The sequence below is a fragment of the Drosophila serrata genome, unplaced genomic scaffold (genome assembly GCF_035046125.1).
Source record: "Drosophila serrata isolate PLE 108 unplaced genomic scaffold, ASM3504612v1 contig_240, whole genome shotgun sequence".
Taxonomy (NCBI): Eukaryota; Metazoa; Arthropoda; class Insecta; order Diptera; family Drosophilidae; genus Drosophila; species Drosophila serrata.
Genome location: NW_028257138.1, coordinates 5707507 through 5727545, shown reverse-complemented (window position 1 = coordinate 5727545; position 20039 = coordinate 5707507). Strand labels below are relative to the sequence as shown.

At 41.1% G+C, this 20039-nt stretch overlaps 3 protein-coding genes across 3 annotated transcripts; 1 reads left to right on the top strand and 2 right to left on the bottom strand.

Moving 5' to 3' along the window:
• Position 1: 1 nt before the first annotated feature.
• LOC110183391 (putative RNA/DNA demethylase ALKBH6) lies at positions 2-1612 on the top strand. The gene is made up of 2 exons (XM_020951658.2): positions 2-325; positions 384-1612. The coding sequence occupies exons 1-2, from the start codon at positions 296-298 to the stop codon at positions 1029-1031; spliced, it is 678 nt and encodes a 225-aa protein (XP_020807317.2). The 5' UTR covers positions 2-295; the 3' UTR covers positions 1032-1612.
• On the bottom strand, positions 1218-2948 carry LOC110183390 (uncharacterized). Its single transcript, XM_020951657.2, has one exon. The coding sequence runs from the start codon at positions 2534-2536 to the stop codon at positions 1637-1639; it is 900 nt and encodes a 299-aa protein (XP_020807316.2). The 5' UTR covers positions 2537-2948; the 3' UTR covers positions 1218-1636.
• A 473-nt stretch (positions 2949-3421) lies between these two features.
• On the bottom strand, positions 3422-20011 carry Myo31DF (Unconventional myosin ID). The gene is made up of 8 exons (XM_020951654.2): positions 19229-20011; positions 9926-10228; positions 8755-8974; positions 6423-6648; positions 5977-6360; positions 4413-5914; positions 4169-4326; positions 3422-4109 (listed from the first exon to the last, which is right to left on the bottom strand). The coding sequence occupies exons 1-8, from the start codon at positions 19315-19317 to the stop codon at positions 3941-3943; spliced, it is 3051 nt and encodes a 1016-aa protein (XP_020807313.2). The 5' UTR covers positions 19318-20011; the 3' UTR covers positions 3422-3940.
• Between the last annotated feature and the right edge of the window lie 28 nt (positions 20012-20039).

Genomic DNA, 20039 nt, shown 5'->3' with positions numbered 1-20039 from the left:
TAGAATCACTATCACTATCGATTGAAAACTAATGTAATTTAAAATCAGCTTTAGTTGCCTTTTATTGTTGAATTATATCTATAAATAAAAACGGAACAATTGCTTTTTCAGTGATGAGTTTTTAAGACAGTGCCACAGAATGACCAAGTTATAATTAAATATTTGTTTCTTTCTGGTGGCAACTCTTACATTTGAAATCAGCTGGAAACGAAATCGAAAGCCCGACCAAAATATTGATTAGCAATAACTGTAGCTTTAGCTTTAGCGTAGCAAGTCCGATTGATTAGCTGTAGATATGGACTTCACGGGCTTCGAAGTGCGCAAGGTAAGGAGCAGGAAACAACTAGAGATCGAGGTATAAACCCTCTATACCCATTTTACAGTGCCCGCCGACTGCCATGTACATTCCGAACTTCATCACATCCGAGGAGGAGCAGCGTATCCTTAGCCACATCGAGCGTACACCCAAGCCGCGCTGGACCCAGCTGCTCAGCCGGCGGCTGGTCAACTACGGTGGTGTCCCTCATCCCAACGGAATGATTGCAGAGGAGATACCCGATTGGCTGCAGACTTACGTCGACAAGGTAAACAATCTGGGCGTTTTCGAGTCGCCTCAGAATGCCAACCATGTGCTGGTCAATGAGTATCTGCCCGGGCAGGGCATCCTACCTCATACGGACGGGCCGCTCTTTTTTCCTATTATATCGACGATCTCGTGCGGTTCGCACACGGTACTGGAGTTTGCAAAGCGGGAAACGGAGGATGATCAACAGCCGGCGCCGCGTGAGGTCCTCTTCAAGCTGGTGCTGGAACCGCGCAGCCTGCTCATCCTAAAGGATACGCTGTACAGCGACTATCTACACTCCATAGCAGAGAACAGCGAGGATGTGCTCTGCGATCGCATCTGCAACTATGATCTGTGCGAGAACACCTACAAGATTGGTGATCACCTAGTTCGCCGCTCGCCTCGCATTTCCCTCACTATCCGCAACGTGCCCAAGACGAGCAAGATGAAGCTCAAGTTTTGCTAGGGAGGCAGGTTCTACCCGTCATTCTGCACTTACATACATATAGATGTTGTTGATGTTGACTAAACGCACGTTAAGCTGAAGACCCACTGAAGTCAGGTGGCATCCTGGAGGAGCTCTTGGCATAGCCCGCAACTGTATCTTCCGCTAGTTGTTTAAGCACCACCACTCGCACCACTAAACTGTCTATCACGAGCAACCACACACACAAAAGTGCTTTATTTTAACGTTAACATTATGTGTACATATTATATAGAAATGTTTGTAAGCCATAAGTTGCGCCTTGATCTGAGGACAAAGTCGGGCTATATCCCCCGATTCCACATGTCCCCCGCCGGCGGCCATTAGATTTAGTTACGCGAGCAATTGTTGAGAGAGCAATCCACCACACACGGTCTAGATTTTGTGAAATATGTACTATATATATGCAGCTGAAAAATGTATATGGCGGAGCACGCTATGTACTCCATGCTCCAAGCACCCGTGCCCGTCTCCCATCTCCCGTGTCCCGTGTCCAAGTGTATTTTTGTAACCGTTTTTTTCACCGCGCGAAGAGTTTGCAATAAACGTTACAGTCCACCACACTGATCATGATCCGTCTCTCCTCGTTAGGCCTCCGCCTCCTGCCACTCCAGCCGGAACTCACGCTCAAAGACCAAACGATCATATAGACGCACCTCGCTAATCCTCGCCGAGATGTCCAGCCGGAGCTCACTCACCGCCAGATGGAAGTTCTGGCGCACCGTTCGCTGCTTGTCGGGCGTGAGCTGGTTCAGCGGCTTGCGGAAGATGCTGATGATGCGCTGCAGATGATACTCCACGCTGGCACAGCGACCGATGCACACCCACAGGTTCTCCGGATCGTGGATGTTTCCCGGAAACCGGGTACGCTGATCAAAGGGAGCTTTTCCCGAAAGCAGGGCCCTCACTTCGGCCACGATCTCCTGATGTGTCCTTAGATCACGAGTGCTGAGGGTGGTGAACTCGTACTTGTCGCAGAAGTACATCAGCTCCGAAATGGCCACCCAGGGCTGGGAACAGAGCGTTGCATGGTGGTTGGACCAGTTGGAGTAGCCCGCCGGACTTGAGGATTTCGTGGCTGATGCAGCAGCAGAAGTCGAAGTGCCATTGGGAGTCGGAGAAGTCTTTGTGGGACTACCTGTCTTGGATTTGGTTGCATCCAAACCATTTGTGGATAATGCTGAACGTCGCTCCGTTCGCTGCAGCTGCTCCATTTCCCTCTCATGCTCTTTGGCCCTCAGGTAGGCCTCCTTCTTCTGCTGCAGCTCCTGGAGTTTGGTAAGCTTTGGCGGTGAGTAGGACTTCGTAAAGACGCTGGGAGGTGGCGGAGCAGGGGGAGATAAAGCTTCTGTCACCGGCTCCCCATCTGTGATGGCTGCCACTGCAATCCCATTTGTGTCCAGCGAGGCACTGCGTCCGTACTTCGCTCGGTAGCGCTCCAGCGTGTCCAGCGAGAAGCTAAGCTCCTTCTTGATGACCTTCTGCATGGTCTCTGGGGTGGGTTTTCTGCTGACTTTATGTAATCACCTTGAGGCCCACCGATCGATGCACGCGTGCCGTTCCCCTCGAGAATTTACAAGCGAATGCGAGCGAATGAACATTCCGCAACGGAAGAGCGGATCTCTTTATTTTTATCTTTTATCAATCGGCGGCGAGCCATGTGCACTTTATTTCGGTCTCTGCCAATACAATTTTGATTCGCCCAAACGAAATGCGTATGGATGGTGCTGGGGCGAGCATCTCATCCGCAGATGAGAGAAAGATTTATTTCGGTGCCTCGGCTTTGCTTCTGATCGATTTCTTTAACTTCTTTTTTATAGTCTGGGGCAGACGGATACCTGGAATACCACGTTTTTGGAGCTTGAGGGACAACCTTCTATCCTTCTTACTGGTTTTGAGGTTCGCGAAACTGCGGACAAGTCGCTTGTCACTAGTCTTTGGTTTTTCCAGACGCTTAAGTTTACCGCTCTTCACGAGACGGACATTCTTCCTCTTCGGCTTGCTAGTGCCTGCTTTAGAGTCCTTTTTGACTGTTAAATGGTTGGAAGTTACCACCTGGACCTGGTCCTCGAATAGGGCGTGAATATCGCCCCAGTTGTATATGTCAGAATTATGGGTAGGACTGGAAGGCCGAGGAAAAGCCTGATGCCAGGACTCGACAGTATCCTTCCGGTCGGGCCTAATCCCATTATTGCCTTCTAGTGAAAACATGCCGAAAGACTGATTTTTCTATTTAAAAAGATTTCCAACAAACTTTCTGAATTTGTTCTTTTTTCCACAAAAAAAAAATATATTTGCTTGTTACTGTGAGAGATTAGAGAACAGACTCGGCCAGGCAATGCCAAAAATGAGAAGAATCCAAACTCCTAGACTACTTTTCAAGTACAAAGTTTACACATTTTATTTCATAAACAGTATATAAATATTATAAATTGCAAATGGCACACTTTATCTTTCTCGCGTTAAGTACAAAATATTACTCGTTGATTATTATTTTGTTTTAGAAAATATAATATTTCTGGTGTGTGCTGTGAACAAAAAATGCACAAAGTACATTTAATACTTTTCGTTTTCGCTTTTGTTGTTTTGCCAGCCAGGGCCACTCTCTCACATGGATGCGGTAAATAAATATATATTGACTTATAGTAATAGAAAAAATGTACAAAATTACACAAACTATCAATCAATCAATCACTTCCTCCTCACGAAGACACGGAACATAGATGGGACTAACTAGGAGAGGACGTTTAACAACTACATAAAGAGCGGGTGAGTGGGCAGAAGGCACGGGGTATACACAGAGTGGATTTGTCCAAGTAAAAAAATCATCTTAAGCCTAAGGTGGTTCCATAATTTACAATAAAGCCGGTGGTATCAACTCCACTCCCTCCTCAAACGCAGTATGACGCTGGCACCTCGAAGATAATGTTGCCAGCATTATGACGGAAGTTGGGTATCTCCACATTGGACGCCGCCTCCACCACAATGGTGCGGGCCTTGTCGCCCAGTCGGCAGGCTATGTTGTTGCTCACATTCACTCTGAGCTCGGTGCCAGTGATGCTGTAGAAGATTAAGGATTAGTCTGGCTTAGAAGCGGGGTTTCTATGGCATCAACTTACTCATGGTACTTCTTGCACACAATGCCCACCAGCTCACCAATGCGGTCTTCCTTCAAGGTGGTGTGCTCACCCTGCAGGGAGAATACCAAGTCATTGTTTTTGGGCGAGTGGAAGACCACCAGTTGATCCCGACCAGGTGTTATGCTAATTGAAGTCAACTGCAGAAGATACAAGATTTTAATAAGGTTAGTAAAAAGATCTGTTTCTATTCCTAAGGCAGGTTTAATTGCTGTTATAAACGTACCTCTCTTATCCCAATAGATCTCTGTAGATTGCGGAACTTCTTCTTGATCCCATCCAGCTTATATATAGTAGTATCGGTGACGATGAAGGCACGATCTGCCTGCTTGTTATGCCTGTTGAATTTCTTCACAAAGCCGGAGAAGAGCACCTGGCGGAAGGATTCCACCCCATTGGCATTGGCATTGGCCAGTTGGTTCTTCATGTTGCGCACATTGGTCGAGTAGGCATCGTAACCGCTGTTATCCTGCGAGTTGGCCAAATAGTCACCCAGCCATCGACGCTGCTGACCCCAATAGGGTCTCCGACCGGCCAGAGCGGTGGCGGCTATGATCTGCAGCCGGAGTTGGGGCCATTCGCTGCGTGGATACTTCCGGAGGATCATAAAGGCACGCCAGAAATCAAACATGCGATGCAGCTTGGCCTCCGCCTTCCGTCCTGCAAGTGGCGGGTGTGGCCACTGGATGCTCTTTCCGTAGTCACGCATCTGCTTAGCATTGCGGAAGCGGTTGGCCAGCTCCTGGACGTAGCTGCGCAGCTTGTAGGTCTTGTACGCCCGCATAATGGCAATGGCCGCCTTCATTTTTTTGTAGTTCCTTCGGGCGATCCATCCACGAACCCGTTTCTGCAGCAGGGTCACAATGTGCGGGATCATCTCGTTACGCTGCTGCTCCAGGGCAAACAAGGTGCGAGGTGATCGGATGAAGATCTTTGTGTGACCATACTTGACGTCCTGGGCGAAGCCCTTCTCCTCGATCAGCACACGGACGCCATCGCGTTCGTTGCCCGACCGGAAGTTGGGCCAAGTGAACTGCGAGATCATTTTGTAGCGAAGCAGGAATTTGTCATAACGCTGGCGGTTCACAAAGCCGGCGCGACGCACCCGCACGTTCTCCAGGAGGCCGAGGTAGCGCACCTGGTGCTGCACTCGCTCCTCGTCGAACACCGTCGAGCTCTTGATATCATTAGGCTTGATGCAGCGCACGTAGAAGGGTTCCTTCTTCAGCAGTGTGACTACCAGGTCGGCCATGGAACGCTGGAACAGAGTGCCGGCAGTAAGAGGTCTCTTGGTGGTCTTCTTGATGTCCTGGGCACCCTCGGGCCACATCTCGCTCAGGTTGGCATCCTTGGAGTTGTGAAGCAGACGCTTGAAGTCCTGATACAGCGTGTCCTTGTTCTTCTCGATGAAACCATTGATGTTGTAGATTACATCGCCGGCGTAATGGGTGATGCGGAAGTCCTCACGATGCTTCAGCTCCTTGTCGGTGGGCTTCAGCTGGCGACTCGTGTAGTGGGGATGCTTGCTCAGGTTCTTGTCCATGGCACCCAGGAGGGTGTCGTCGGTGACCTTGCCTACACTGAGACACGCCTCGTCCATGATGGCAATAATACCCTTGTGGGGTTGCTCGACCAGATCGCAAATGATCTTGTTGTTGAAGTAGTCGATATTCGTCCACTCGATGCCCTCACGCTGGTACTCCTCCTGCTCCTGCTTCAGCACCAGTTCTGGAAGGGATTATACAATTAATATAAATTCTACTCATTAATTGGATGAGTGATTTCATTACCTATAAAGAGCTGCTGCAGCTTCTCGTTGCAGTAGTTAATGCAGAATTGCTCAAAGCTGTTGGAATCAAAGATCTCGAAACCGTAAATGTCCAGCACTCCGATGACCGAGTTGAATCTCGCCTGGGTCTTACTGCCGCGGAAGAGGATGGCCCGATTGATACGCGAGATGATCCAGGTGAAGAGGCGATCGTAGATGGCCTTGGCCAACGCATCCTTGCCGTACTCGGCCTGGGTGGCATTGTGATCCTTTTGCATGACATTACCTCCAGCAGCAATAACGCGTTTGGTCAGCGCAGTAGAGAGCTCGGATTCGGTGACCTGAAGCAGCTTGGCGGTGGACTGCAGATGCTGCTTGTTGGTGATTACCAGCTCGTCCTCAATGGCTGGGAGTAAGAAAAACAATTTAATACAACTTCGATAAAGAGGAGTTTACCAACCAACTCACTTTGGAACTCCACATTTCCCAGATGGAGGATGGCCGCCACAGTTCGCCAAATGGTGTGCACTTCATCCGTCGAGAAACCCAGCGTCTTGAAGGCATTGCTGGTGCCCTTGTAGTCGGATTTTTCCGTCAGAATGTCCATGCTGCCCTGGTTCAAGTAATGGTACTTCCCCGTCTCCTTTTGGAGTTCATATTGCCGCAGTTCGTTGTCGTTGGCACCGCGGAGTAGCTAAAATATAGAAGAAGGTGGAGGAGGGAGAATTAATTAAGCTTTTCTAAATATTTTTAAATATATATTTTCAGACTGTGCTACATGACCATATATCCCCGAGTATTTAGCACAGCAGACAATTAGTTGAGGCTTTAACTATAATTGAATTTCCGCTTTTAATTGGTTTGGGCAGTTTGTCAATTAACATAATTGTGAAGCTAAGAATTCCAGAAAATTGTAGAATTGTAAAAAATTTGACATCTAATTTCGCATAAACTCAAGTTTGAATCATTGTTTTTTTGAAATTACAACAGGTCTCTTCTCTTTCGCAAAGATATCGCTGGAAAAACACTTCATTTTCGTCGATTATATCATACCTAGGTAAACCCTAGTATCTTTCTTCACATTCTTTATCAGTTGAGTAAGTCATAAACTGAATAATCAATAAACATCTACATACTTATCAGCACCTGAGCCTAGGTACAATTGTATTGTATTGTTTATTTGAAGAGAGTTCTTATTGTTGCAAGCAGGAAGTACCTTAAGGTAGTCATAAATTATGTCTTGGCCAAACCTGGAAATTTATGACCAATGCAGCAGGCACTTTCCTTAGGTCGAAGCATTCCACAATGTGGCACAATATTTATTTTAAGTCAATTTAAAAATAAACACTTTCAACTGTTTAGGAACGAGAGTCCAAAATAAATATCACACTGAACTCTGGCGAAAACCAGACCCCAATACTTGCTCTCAACTCAATTTGATTAAGTGTCTCCCGCCAGATGATAAATGTGTTAAATGAGCTCTGAATTGATCAAATACCTTTAGCTGGATCGGAAATAGCGATCAATTAGCACCTCAACACTTTGAATTTACTTGAAAAATGGGTGGGTGTTCAACTGTAGGTGTGTGCACAGTCCTCGGCTGTGACGCGATCTGTTTTTCTGGTTTATTGGATGATGAGTCTTGGGGATACGCCTTCGTTATCATTATATATCATTATTATATAATCCGAAGCTTAAAACAATGTGAAGGAGTCATTTCCGACCCTATAAAACATACATATTCTTGATCAGCATCAAAAACTGAATCGATCTAGCTATGTTTGGGTAAATATTATTTTTTTCAAATTTTTGAAAATTTTATAAGGGGTAACATCGTTAAAATTGTCAAAAATCGACAAAAATTTACATTTTTTAATATTTTAAATTGAGTATGCAGCCTTATTGCCCTAATAAAAACTAGCATAGGAAAGGTTTCCGAATTGAAATTAATGCATTTTTGGCCTAGTTATGAACTTTTAAAATTTTGATTTATGGAAAATATTGTTATATAAAAAAATTCAAATATTTCAGGCTTACTTATTATCGATTTCTGATTCAATTTCTAGGGTATATACACTTCTAATAATAAAATTTGTTTCCTTATTTGTTTTCAGAATGATATCATTCATTTGCAGAGACCAGAGTTGTTGGAAAATATTTGGTAAATTAATTTGACACTGTCAAACCAAGTAATTAAATTCCATTTGTTTTTATTATAATTGATAGCAAAATCTTTCTAATTTTATTATTTTTCGTTGGTTTTTTATTTATTTAAGAACAAGATGTGTCACAGTAGACTTGCCTAGAAGTTTTATATAGTTCAGAGAAATAGATAAGAAAATTTGATAAATTATGCTATAGTTTCCAGAACCCTAAACCCGTCAATTAAATATAATGGCTGCATTATAATCAAAGTAAACTCTAAAAAATATAATTTCAAATAGCCAAAATGCATGTACTACATACAATTTATCTTATTCCCCAATAAAACTGTCTCAAATTGCTTTGGCGCTCATCTAAAATACAAAATAGTGTTTACCCACAAAACACCAACGACAATAAATGTCCAAAAAAGCCCAAGACCAAGACCAACAACAGCCAAAAAACTAACAACCTGACACCCCCAAGTAATTGACGCCCCACTGACACACCCCATCCCATCATTTCTAGCCACCATTCCCATTCCCATTCCCATCCCGTCCAGCTTTCGTCACCTGGCACGCGTCACGCTGACTCACTTGGGTAAATATTCGTGCCACACACGAATAGCTGCCTGGATATACAATCACCATTCACTCACCTGATAGAAACTGTGGAAATTGCGCTCCCCAGGCTGCTGCTGCACCACTCGCGACTTTTCCAGCAGGTAATTGGTGATGATGCCACCCACAGGATCTGCCTTGTAGTCGAACTCAATGTCCATGTACTTGCCAAAGCGACTGGAGTTGTCGTTGCGATTCGTCTTGGCATTGCCAAATGTCTCCAGGATAGCATTGCTCTGGATGAGCACGTTCTTGACTCTGGAAGGGAAGCAAATATTAGAAAATTATAAATTATTCGTCTGATAAATTTCCACTTAAAAAGCAATGATGATTTAATTACTTGAAATGCATTTCCAAGAAATAATTTATCACCTCCCAAGAGTATGGAAATTATTAATGTTTTATTTATATCTACAAGACCCTGACTAATGCACCATTAAAATCAAATCGACATAATTAAAAACACACAAACAAATTTCATAAAGCTCTTTGGTTTCCCTTAAGAAAAAGTAATTTGGAAAATGGCTCTCGCCCTTAATTCCCCCCGCTGCAAAAAGCATAGTAAATGTCATTTTAAATTTCATTTGAGGCACTAAAAATTGGCAATTTAGCTGACCATTGTGTTGAGTTGGGGGCTTGGTCGCTTAGCCTGGTCTCAGCGATTTTATGGGGCACCTTAAACTACACCCAAGTGATAAAAAGGAGGTCCCTGGGAAGGCAATTAGTGGGGCAATTAATTTGGCAACTTAAGTTGTCGACCATATGATGTCATCATCGGTGGGGTCATGGGTCACGCGACGACCATGTGAGCGATTATTCTATACATATATCTCAGGGGATATCAAAGCCTTGGCCTGCTCTTAATTAGAAGGCCATAGTACCATCCAGACTCTCTTGATGGAAATTCCATGTCACATGATTTGCATGGGGAAAACAATGGCAACGGTAAGTGACGTTTTCCCGGCAAACTGACTGATCGAGGTTTTGGTTCCCATTGTCTGGTTCACAGTATTGTGATAACGCTGGAAGCCGGTCGTCCATTAACCCAGGCATGCATATAGAGCGGGGAACTAAATTGATAAACTAATTTACTGTATAATCTAGGCAAACTATCAGTTCAGAAATGTTGATTAAGAGCATTTTGTTCTATGTGGAATTAAGAGTTAATTTAGTTTATAGTTTCCTAATTACGATTTCTTGAATATTTACCTCTCAATCTCATTCTGTCCCTGGGCATTTGTAACCGCCGCTATGTACTTCATGATAATCTTGGAGGCCTCCGTTTTGCCAGCTCCAGATTCTCCAGAGATCAGGATACAGGTGTCCTGCTGGCGCTGCTTGAGTACCCTGTAAGCGGCATCGGCAATGGCAAACACATGCGGAGCGTTCTCGAAGAGCTCCCTGCCCTTGTATTTGCGAATCGTCTCCGGACCATAGATGTTCATCTGTCTGTAGGGATTCATCGAGACGCACACCTCGCCGATGTATGTGTAGATGGAACCAACTTGGAACCTGCAAAAGAATAATGGGAGATTGTGTTTATAAATGCATTTCCCCGTTCAATGATTACGAAATAGATTTTCGATTTTAGACTAAAATAAATGATTCTCCCCCCAGATCAGGTGGCCCAGGTGGGGAGCCCACCCCCCGTGGTTGGCGCCTGTGGCTTTCGATTCGGAAATGGTTTTTCTAACAAACCGCTGAGATACGGGTTAATACGATATATCTGCTGCACCCCGAGAGATGCAACGATCAGAGTTTAATTGATGGCAGTCGATGATTCTGGATCAAATTTTGATTGACTGCTATGGGATCTCTATAGTCTATAGCCTCCATAAGAAATATATATTTGTATCTGTATATAGATGCATCTATTTTGTGTTCCATTTGTAAGGCGCCAAAAGATTGGGTCTACAGTTTGTTGTGTTAATAAAATGCATTCAGTTTCGGTAAGTGGGTCACTTTGGCTGGATAGACAATGAGAGAGAGACGCGGAATGGGAGCGCACATAGAATGCTATTTGATTGTTTACAAAACTGACAAACTTTGGGAATATTATAGTTGCTAATAGATAAGCTGGCATTCATTTCTATCAGCTATGATTAAGGGTTTTTGTAGGAATATGTAGATTATGTTCTTTGATAGTTGTTCAACTATGATAGAGGATATCTAATCGAACTTTTTAGGGGGAAAAATGTCTCAAGTGTATCAAAAATAGTTCCAGGAAGAAAGTTAGTTAGTTATTATTCTAAACTTTAAACTAATTTATTTTCTAACTAAGAAACTGACTTGTTATCAAATTTCCCAGCTTAGTTACCTAATTGCTTACTTAATCCACTTTAAAAAGTAACCAAAACTAATGTTAATTTTCAATACTCCCCCAGTGAACTCATTTGAAATTCGCGTGAAGCAAGTTAAATGCAAATTACTTTCCACAATTCCCTAGAAAATTAACCAAAGACCTAAGGCTCAGGCCCCGAAAGTAAGAGTTACACCATAAGCCATTACCAACTACAAATTACACCCAGATGAGCCACCACATAAGCCAAGTCCAGCCCCAGACTGTGAAACAAGTTATTACAAAACGTTGGAGCTGGACGTGGACGTGGACGTGGAGTGGAGTGTTTTTCCAAAAAACAAAAAATTAAAGCAGAAAATTAACAGACAAAGAAAACGGAGAAATTGTTGAACCAAAAACCAAGCTAAGCCAACATAGTTTCTGTTAGTTAATGAGAGGAGAGTCTGGAAAGGCGATTAAAACAATACACTTAATACGCGCATTTGTTTGTATTTATGTTTTGGCTGCTGGTTTGGGTCGAAGAGTCTCGGAACACACATGTTTTTACTTAACTTTTCAGTTGCTTATTTATAGACAGCGGCTGGCTTTTCAGACGCTTCTCCTCCAGCGACATCTGGGTCAAAATAGTGACAGGCGACAAATGACTAAACGCTGAACTAGTGAATTCCGTGGTGTCCAAGAAAGCGTTTAGCATGCCGCCAATGGGTCAGCAGCTTAATGCCAAAAGGGCAGGCAGCAAGCCTCTTAGCGAAAAAGAAAAAATATATATGTATATAGAAAACCAAAGCTGAAAATAAAAAGTTTCCATTTCTACGATTTCCCCCCAAGAAGAGTTCCGCTGCCACCAGTCACATATGGACAACCACCACCATCGGCGGAAGGGAGCGACTACTTTGGCGTGGGCGTGGAGGATCGCCCACGGGGCGAATGATTGACATAACGTCAAAAATTGTTTTGGGTCCCGCATGACTTTCCTCCACTTGCCTTCTGCGGGGGAGGCTTTAGAAATTGTCGAGCAAGTAATTGTAAAAAAACTAGACTTGAATGGTCTCTGATTGAAAGTTCAATCAGTTCTCGATTTTGAAAATAAATCTGCAGAGATTTGGATATGGATAAAAGGGGTCATTGTGTCTTTAAAATAGTAGAGCATCGATTTATGTGGAAGAAACAAACTGACAAGATCTGGAATTTCTCATATTTTATAAAAAAATAAAAGTTGCGCTTTTTATACCCTTCCAGGGTATTTTAATTCTTGTCAACAGCTTAAAACTCAATGAAGGAGTCATTTGCGACCCTATATATCATATATATTCTTGATCAGCATCGACAGGCAAATCGATCTAGCTATGTTTGGCTAAAATTTTTTTTTTTCAAAATTTCGAAAAATTTTTAAGGGGTTACATCGTTAAAATTGTCAAAAAATTGATATAAAATGTAATATTCTTAAGTTTAAAACTGAGTAAGCAGATTTATTACCCCAATAAAAACTAACATAGGATTGCTTTCCGATTTGAAATTAATGCATTTTTGACTTAGTTATGGTATTTAAAAAAGTGTGATTTCTTAAAAATATATATCATATAAAAAATTTAATCTAAGGTCCCTATAACGGACATTTTTGTAGGTTTTCTTGATAAAGTAATCATTTCCGACCCTATAAACCATATATATTCTTGATCAGCATCAAAATCTTAATCGATCTGGCTATGTCCGGGTAAAATAGATTTTTTTCAAAATTTTGAAAATTTGATCATCGTTAAAATTGTCAAAAATGTTGATTTTTTAAGGTTTCAAACTGAGTATGCAGATTTGTTAACCTCATAAAAACTAACATGGGAAAGGTTTCCGTTTTAAAATTAATGCATTTTTGCCTGAATTATGAGGATTTTACACTTTGAATTTGTTGAAGAAACACATATAAAACTATCAATAAATATCGATTAAAACAATTAGAATTTTTTAAAATATATGACTTATGAGACATTTCCAACGCGATCTTATATTAGATTCTTAGGTTTCTTTCTTTTTTAATATATTTTTACTTTGCTCAGGAAATATTTTATAAAGTACAAGATTATTTTCATCAAACATTAAGCTTAACATGTTTATATATTTAATAAATTTCCAAGAGTGAAATCGGTCTTATTTCTAGTATATCTTTGATCTATTTTTTTAAATGCCAGAGTACTTTATCAAATATCTATTTCCTATTCCTGTCTGCAAATTATAAATGCCTTATCTTGTGAAAAACTGACTCATAGCTCGCATAAAAAAAAACCACAAAAAGCTTATCATTCTGAAAACTTGTGGTGTGCATGTTCCACCCAAGATTATTTACATTTTTTATGTACTCAAGTGCCAAACACATGATTTCGAGTTCCCCTTTTTGGAATAAGTCCCTTTTCAAAATAAAACCATAATTTAAAGTCTCACATTCTTATATTCATTCTGTCGCGCACTTCATAAACTCAACTTGGTGTTATATATACTTTTATATATATGTATATATATTATTCATTATTACGATTTGTGGCTGACTGTGAATGTCTTTCTTTATGCATTGCCATGACGTAATCAAGATAAAAGCAGAAAGAAAATACAAGTAAATCGGCATGCGTTGTACTTTTAAATATGAATGTAGTATATAGTAAACAAATAGTATTACTTCTTCTATTAATTGTACAAATTTACATCATTGTGAGTCATCGGATAGCCTGAGCACATGGCAATGGCATCTAATATTACTCAATTTAAGCTTGTATCAATAAACAAATTGTCGAGTGCTTCGAGTGCTAAACAAGTTAACGCCTGACTCAGTTCTATAAGGGGGGAATTTGCATATATAGCCATTGAATAGTTACCGCTCCCTCCTCCTCCGTTCGATGATTCATTCAGAAAATCGCACTTCAACCCAGACACCAGAGAAAATCAATAAGCTAACAGTGCAATTTTCAGGGGCGTCTGACGTCATATAAATTGGTCAACAAGAGACTTGGCTTGACTTGGCTATTTACTGGGTCAATGCTTTTATAGGCTTTTATGTGGTTTGTTTTGGGGATTTTCTGATATCTAATTGAATTTAGAATGAAAGCTAAAGCATATAAAGATAGCATAGAACATAGAAAGAAAGCTAACATAAGAGGAGAATGATACTAAATATATTTAACGATTTGTTTAAGAAACCAAGATGAAATTATTATTGCTTGTACCATTCCCTATATCTCGGGAAACTTCCTTTCCGTTTTCCTATTCACTTTCCACTTCCGTTGGCACAGGGGAAACATAAAATAATTATAAAAGTCTGGGAATATCATGTGTGTGTGTACGGATAGGTCAAGACTCCGTTGCAAATTTCTTGAACTGCTGCCAATAATAGCTTTGATGGGAAACCTCACCAGCTGTACTATCTCAGCATTCTGGCTAAGATTTCCCCCTCTCATCAGTGACCATCTGCATAATTTTCCACAAAGCCTTTTCAACGATAGACTTTCCATTTTCTCTACAATTTGCGTAATGCGCAATTGCATGTTGGCCCTGTGCCTCCTTCGGACGCCTTTGGACGCCTTCGAAATTAACTTCAATTTACAGCCAAGGGAGAAAAGTCAGACGCAAATCAATTAACAAGAGCAGAACGAACGCCGACCGCTAAAGAATTGTGTAAACGAAATGCAGATGCCATTGGTATCTGGACTGCAGCAGCTCCCAGTAGTAGAAGTTATTGCAATGCGAATGACAAACATTGCGCGGCTCTGGATAAACAAACCGGGAACGGCGTCGTCTAGACTCCTGGACGATGGGCTACTCCAGGTTCCAGGTTCCCTCGGCAGGCATTTCAATGGTTTATGCTTTTCTTCCGAGAATTTGCACATTAACCAAGAGTTTATATAGCGTGGAAAAGAGGGAAAAACACCGGCAGAAAGCAAAGGTGCTGTTATGTAAATGGATTTGGTTTCCGTTCCGGTATCACAAGTGCTTATCTTCAACTTCAATTGGCTCTATTTTGATAGGAGCTTATCACGGGGCCCCTCTGTCCAAGGTTAAAAAGAGGGTGAGGACCTACTCGGGCATTGTTTACCCTTTGCTGTAAAACATAAAAGACTCGACACACTCCCTTTGAACTATTATAAATTCAAGAAAATGCAACGATGCTACTTTTCCTGAACTCTACAAATAAACAGACAATCTTCGATTGCAATCGGATATCAAAGAAGCTTGCGTGAAGTTCTTAATAGCTTTCTTGTTCTACCCGGAAAGTGTTTACCTTTCAGCGGAATCTTTAATAAATAATTTCCAGTAATATCACACGGCTATCAACGGCTTGGGAATGTTTGAAGTAAAGGTTTATAATACAAACAATTTCCAGGTGGAAATATTTATGGAACCTAATCCAATGGAAGGTCTTGCATAACGCCAGCAATTCGCTTATCACCTTGGCAAGTAAGTATTGCCCATGGCTATCGAACTATACTATATATAGTTACCAATATGGCAACAGCTTTCTGTGACAACTTCAGGCACTTTGCTGGAAGAAGTGTGCAATCTTATCGGGGCCAGACCCAGTACATAAATATATAAATATATATATAGAAATGGAATGTAGCGCCGAACTAAGTTATTGAAACTGGAAAACTATAAGAAAGAATTGGGGTTTTTATTTTTCAGCGTTGATAAATCGATAGGGGCTGAGGCCTAAGGAGATAAGACCACTCGAGGTCAATATTACCCATAAAGTCTTGCTTTATTTCTTTGGGGTTGGTCGCCACTTCACTTTGTTCAGTGCAGTTTTTATTGTCGCCTTTGGAATACTAAAAAAATCTAAGCCTTGGCCTCCTCCCAACCAAAAAGTAAATAAAATAAACAATAAAATTGGAGGAGAAGCATTTAAATGAAAATGAAATGCAGTTTGTGTCGTTAGCATTGAAAGTGGATATAGCATCAGTTTGTGTGTGAATCATCCGTCTATAGTTTGCCTGAGAAATCTCTCAAGTTTTTTTCACTTTACAATATTTTATGAACTGAGTAAATATGTTGAGAGGTTCTCAATTAAATGGCATAAGTATGAGAAGAGAAAACCTATAACTAAAGTATTTTATTCAAAGTTGAAAGGGTAAAAGCATTTGAGGTTATTTTCTTTAAGCTGTAAAATTATATTATATTATTCTATAATTAAAAATGCCTGCATTTCTTTGACAGTTTTTTAACCTTGTCAAAAATAAACTTAATAAAATTCACAGGTAATATAAAATATAATAAGTAGCCGCATTAAATATATTTCCTACAGTTCAACGGCAGTTCAAAAAAATCTCATCGAGTGAAGTAAACTCTAGATCCCAAAAAAGATCAACACTAGAGAGCAGCCGAAATATAAGCCAAATAAAGGCGTAAACAAATGAAGAATACTATTAACTAAATAGACACAGAATGAGCTACTACTTGAGTTACTACTTGAACTACTGAAAGGGTCATAGGGCAATCAATCAGGGAATTTACGAGGCTCTTGGCCCTCCTGCAAGGAGGACACTTGACTTAATGGTGGGGCATAAAAGTCAACTTCTCCAGCTGGAAGCTGTGAACAGAGATCTTTCTTGTTCTTTTGGAGGAAACTGTTTTCGGGGCCACTCAAACAAGTTTTCTTCTATTATTTTTTATTTTGTGGGTGAGTCTTTCTCTCTATCTCCCGGCCAAACTGACGCCATCAACCGGTTCGGGTTTTTGGCTACGCCACGGAATTTTTATTTTGTTTGTTGACTCGAGTATCTGCAAGATACACAGAGTGAGTCAGTCGTACCTTCTTTTCATATATACAAGTATTGAATTTTTCCAAGAAAATATATACGTTTTTCTATATCTCAACGCCAAACAACTTGTCACCTTTGTGGTTTGCCAAAGCAAAGATATATGTATGGCATTCAAGTCGTAATGCAGTAATTCCCCATTTGATTGATTTAGCTCCGAAAATGAAAGCGAGTTTTATTTGTATTTCATTCACGTTTTCATGCGCGGTGCGTTTTTCCATTACATGTTCGCTTTTCTCGACGCTTTTGGCGCGTTTTTGACCCTCAATTTGTTCAGGGGGGTTTCCTCAACTGGCTTTTCCGCGTTTCCTGATAAATATGTAATAAGTGAGCAGCAAATTGAATCGAGTTATGCTTATGACTATGATGATGATGAATCCATGTTGTAAGAGATTACAAGTCTTGTTTCGATTATGCAATTAATCCAATTTACAACGTCTGCTTGTGATAAGTCATCAAATTGGGTTAATGCATCTCTTTGACAGTTAAATACGAATTTAATGATGGTCTTAAGCGTAGCTTGAGCAATCGACCAATTAAGTTTTAAGACTATTAACAACTGTGTCTGTTTTTTCAATATATACACAAGTAGGTACCAGCTGGCTCTGCTATTAATTTCCTTTTTCGATGACATTTGGGGTTTTTTCTATCAAATTCTTCTATGTGTTTAGTAATTAAATATATTTATTTATATCCATTTGATGAATCACTTTTGCATTGGAATTGTTGCTCAAGTAATCCAATTGCTCGGTCCAAAATGGTTTATTTATAAACATGGCCAAATGGTCAAGCAGAGGATCCATTTTCCACATGCCAAACTCATTATCATAAAGGTCCCCAAGCGAAACCCCATATTTCCACAATTTTGTAAACCCCTGCTAATCAGTTGAATAAATATGTGGACTCGACAATGCGGTGGCGAGAACTTTTCCAGATAATGATCGTTTTTACATGAAAGTTAGCCAGCCATGCAAACTAGCGACCCGTGGAGGAGCACGAGGCGGAGGGCCTGGAACTGGAACTGGAACTGGGCTAGAGATACCCCCACCGAAAGGAAGCGCACACATGCAACAAGTTGTTGACACACGGAATAAAACGAAATGATATACGGAGCATCCAAAGGGGCCCCCATGTGGGCTGTGTGGTAGGGGTTAAGGAACTTTACATAATGGAGCAGGAGCCCCTGTAATGCTCTGGCTGTAACCACCTGGAACCACAACGGAGGCCAAGCAATATTGACAATTTACTGGGATGACAATACCAGGTAGGAGTTGGTAAGGGACTTACTTTTATTGGACCTAGATATATCACATGTCTATAAGAAAATTAATTTGTTGACTTACAAACTTAAGAGACTCTATTAGTTTTAAGTTTTAAATAAAAGCCCCAGATAATGAATACAAGAAAATCTTAATCGTTTCTCTCAAAATTTGCTCTCTAATTTCAATACAAACAAATCAATTTATGAACTCTTCTCCCTACCACACATTTTATATTTTCACTGTCTCAAAAAATATAAATAAAATGTTGCTAATGAATGCATTTAAAACCGAAAGTCATCGCACAAACAAAGACGAGTGTTAAACACTCTAAATGAGCATGCAAATGGGTCCATTGAGTGTGCCCTCGAGTAGAACCAAAAGCCATGACGCCAAGAGGGGACGCACAGGGAAGAGGAGCTGGTGGCGTCGGGCTGAGTTTAATTGAAAAGCCGATAAAACAAATCCAGTTTAATCAAGTCGGAAAAGCCGAGAAGAACCGCAACCAGTTTTCCAAAGCAATGGGGCGCCGCCATGGAGGTGGCATTCGATCAAAACATGAAGGAAGCCTTGAACTAGACCAAGCAGCAACTCAAGGAAAAGTGGTTCTGTCAGGGGCTGCTCTCTGGCTCTCTGGTGGCGTTCTGCGATGTCGGGAAGTATATATAGTGTATATATTGAGAAGTAAACAGAGGACAAGGCCATCCATGGGTGGAATCAATAAACACTAAAGTCACTCGCCAAATGTAAACTTTTTGCAACTTTGTCAGATTACATTTTATCGCTATCATGAGCTTAAGAAAAATGACTGAATTTCTATAGGAATATTTAAAAATATATATAAATTCGGATGTTAAAATGATTGAATTAAGGAAAATAGAAGAATTTAAAGCGAACTATTTCAAAATACCATGTTTTAGAATAACATTTTTTTTGACACTTTCAAGATAACAGAAAATACTTTATTTTGATTTAATAGATGATTTGATATTCAAGTATTTAGTTTTAGGGGAAATCTGATGTATGGCAATTATATATTCATATTTTTTATTTTGAATTCCTTTAAAAACCTTTTTTATAATTATTCATACTCAGAAACTTTGTTTGCAATACTTTGCTCTAAAAAATAAGTAATTTTAAGTATAATCGATTTCCTTACCTTTTTCTCAGGTTATCCATAAACTTCTCCATGGACACATGGTCCAACAGGACAAAGTCCTGGACGCCGGCTTCCCGCTGCATGGCCATGTTGATGTCCTGTTTTCCTCCCGTTTGTTGTGCTCACGTTCGCAGGTATAGAGAGAATGAGGGAACTCGCAAGGGGGTTGCTAATTGCCGGCTGCAAGGGGCGAAGGTGATCGAGACGAGACTCAGGTAACACTCAGTGGCCGTTGGCCTGATGATGATCCGATCCAGAATGTGGCGAAGAAACGAGTGGAGAGCAGCGTTCACTTGGCTTTTGTTTTGCTTGTTCGGTTTGCCTTGCCTTTCGCGTCTCGTTCCGAATTTTAAATATACATATATTTACTATATGTGTATATGTATGTATATTGATGTTGTCGCTGGCCAGCGATTTTTATGTTTTATGGGCCGATTTTCGGTCTCTGCTGCGACGAATAATTTTCGCTGTGACAACAGACACGACGACGAAATCGGTTTCGGATTTAAAATCAAACGATGAGCGTCTCGCCGAATTAATAATAAAATATTTTTGGCCAGATCGGAGGCGTCTCCAATTGGAATTAAACAAGAACAAGAACGGGGAGCACACGGAGTTTAGGAACCACTCTTTTCGCCGCACTAAATACCGCAAGTTTCGCGTCGCCGCCCGAGGTAAACATTTATTTTTGACGTGCTGACGTGCGATCGAGTAGCAACCGCGCACGACCAGGTTTGAAGAGACTTTGCTGCTGCTGCAGTGTTTGCCAGTTTAGCTTGCTATATCTGGCATATTTGAAAATGGAAAAGCT

What these genes read in the sequence shown, in the direction of transcription:
- LOC110183391 (XM_020951658.2), top strand. Translation starts at nt 296, where the DNA reads ATGGACTTCACGGGCTTCGAAGTGCGCAAG. An exon ending in CGGGCTTCGAAGTGCGCAAG is followed by an intron (nt 326 to 383) that starts GTAAGGAGCAGG and finishes CCCATTTTACAG; the next exon opens with TGCCCGCCGACTGCCATGTA.
- LOC110183390 (XM_020951657.2), bottom strand. Translation starts at nt 2,536, where the DNA reads ATGCAGAAGGTCATCAAGAAGGAGCTTAGCTTCTCGCTGGACACGCTG.
- Myo31DF (XM_020951654.2), bottom strand. Translation starts at nt 19,317, where the DNA reads ATGGCCATGCAGCGGGAAGCCGGCGTCCAGGACTTTGTCCTGTTGGAC. An exon ending in ATGGATAACCTGAGAAAAAG is followed by an intron (nt 10,229 to 19,228) that starts GTAAGGAAATCG and finishes ATTCTTTTGCAG; the next exon opens with GTTCCAAGTTGGTTCCATCT. An exon ending in GCTGCAGCAGCTCTTTATAG is followed by an intron (nt 5,915 to 5,976) that starts GTAATGAAATCA and finishes AATCCCTTCCAG; the next exon opens with AACTGGTGCTGAAGCAGGAG.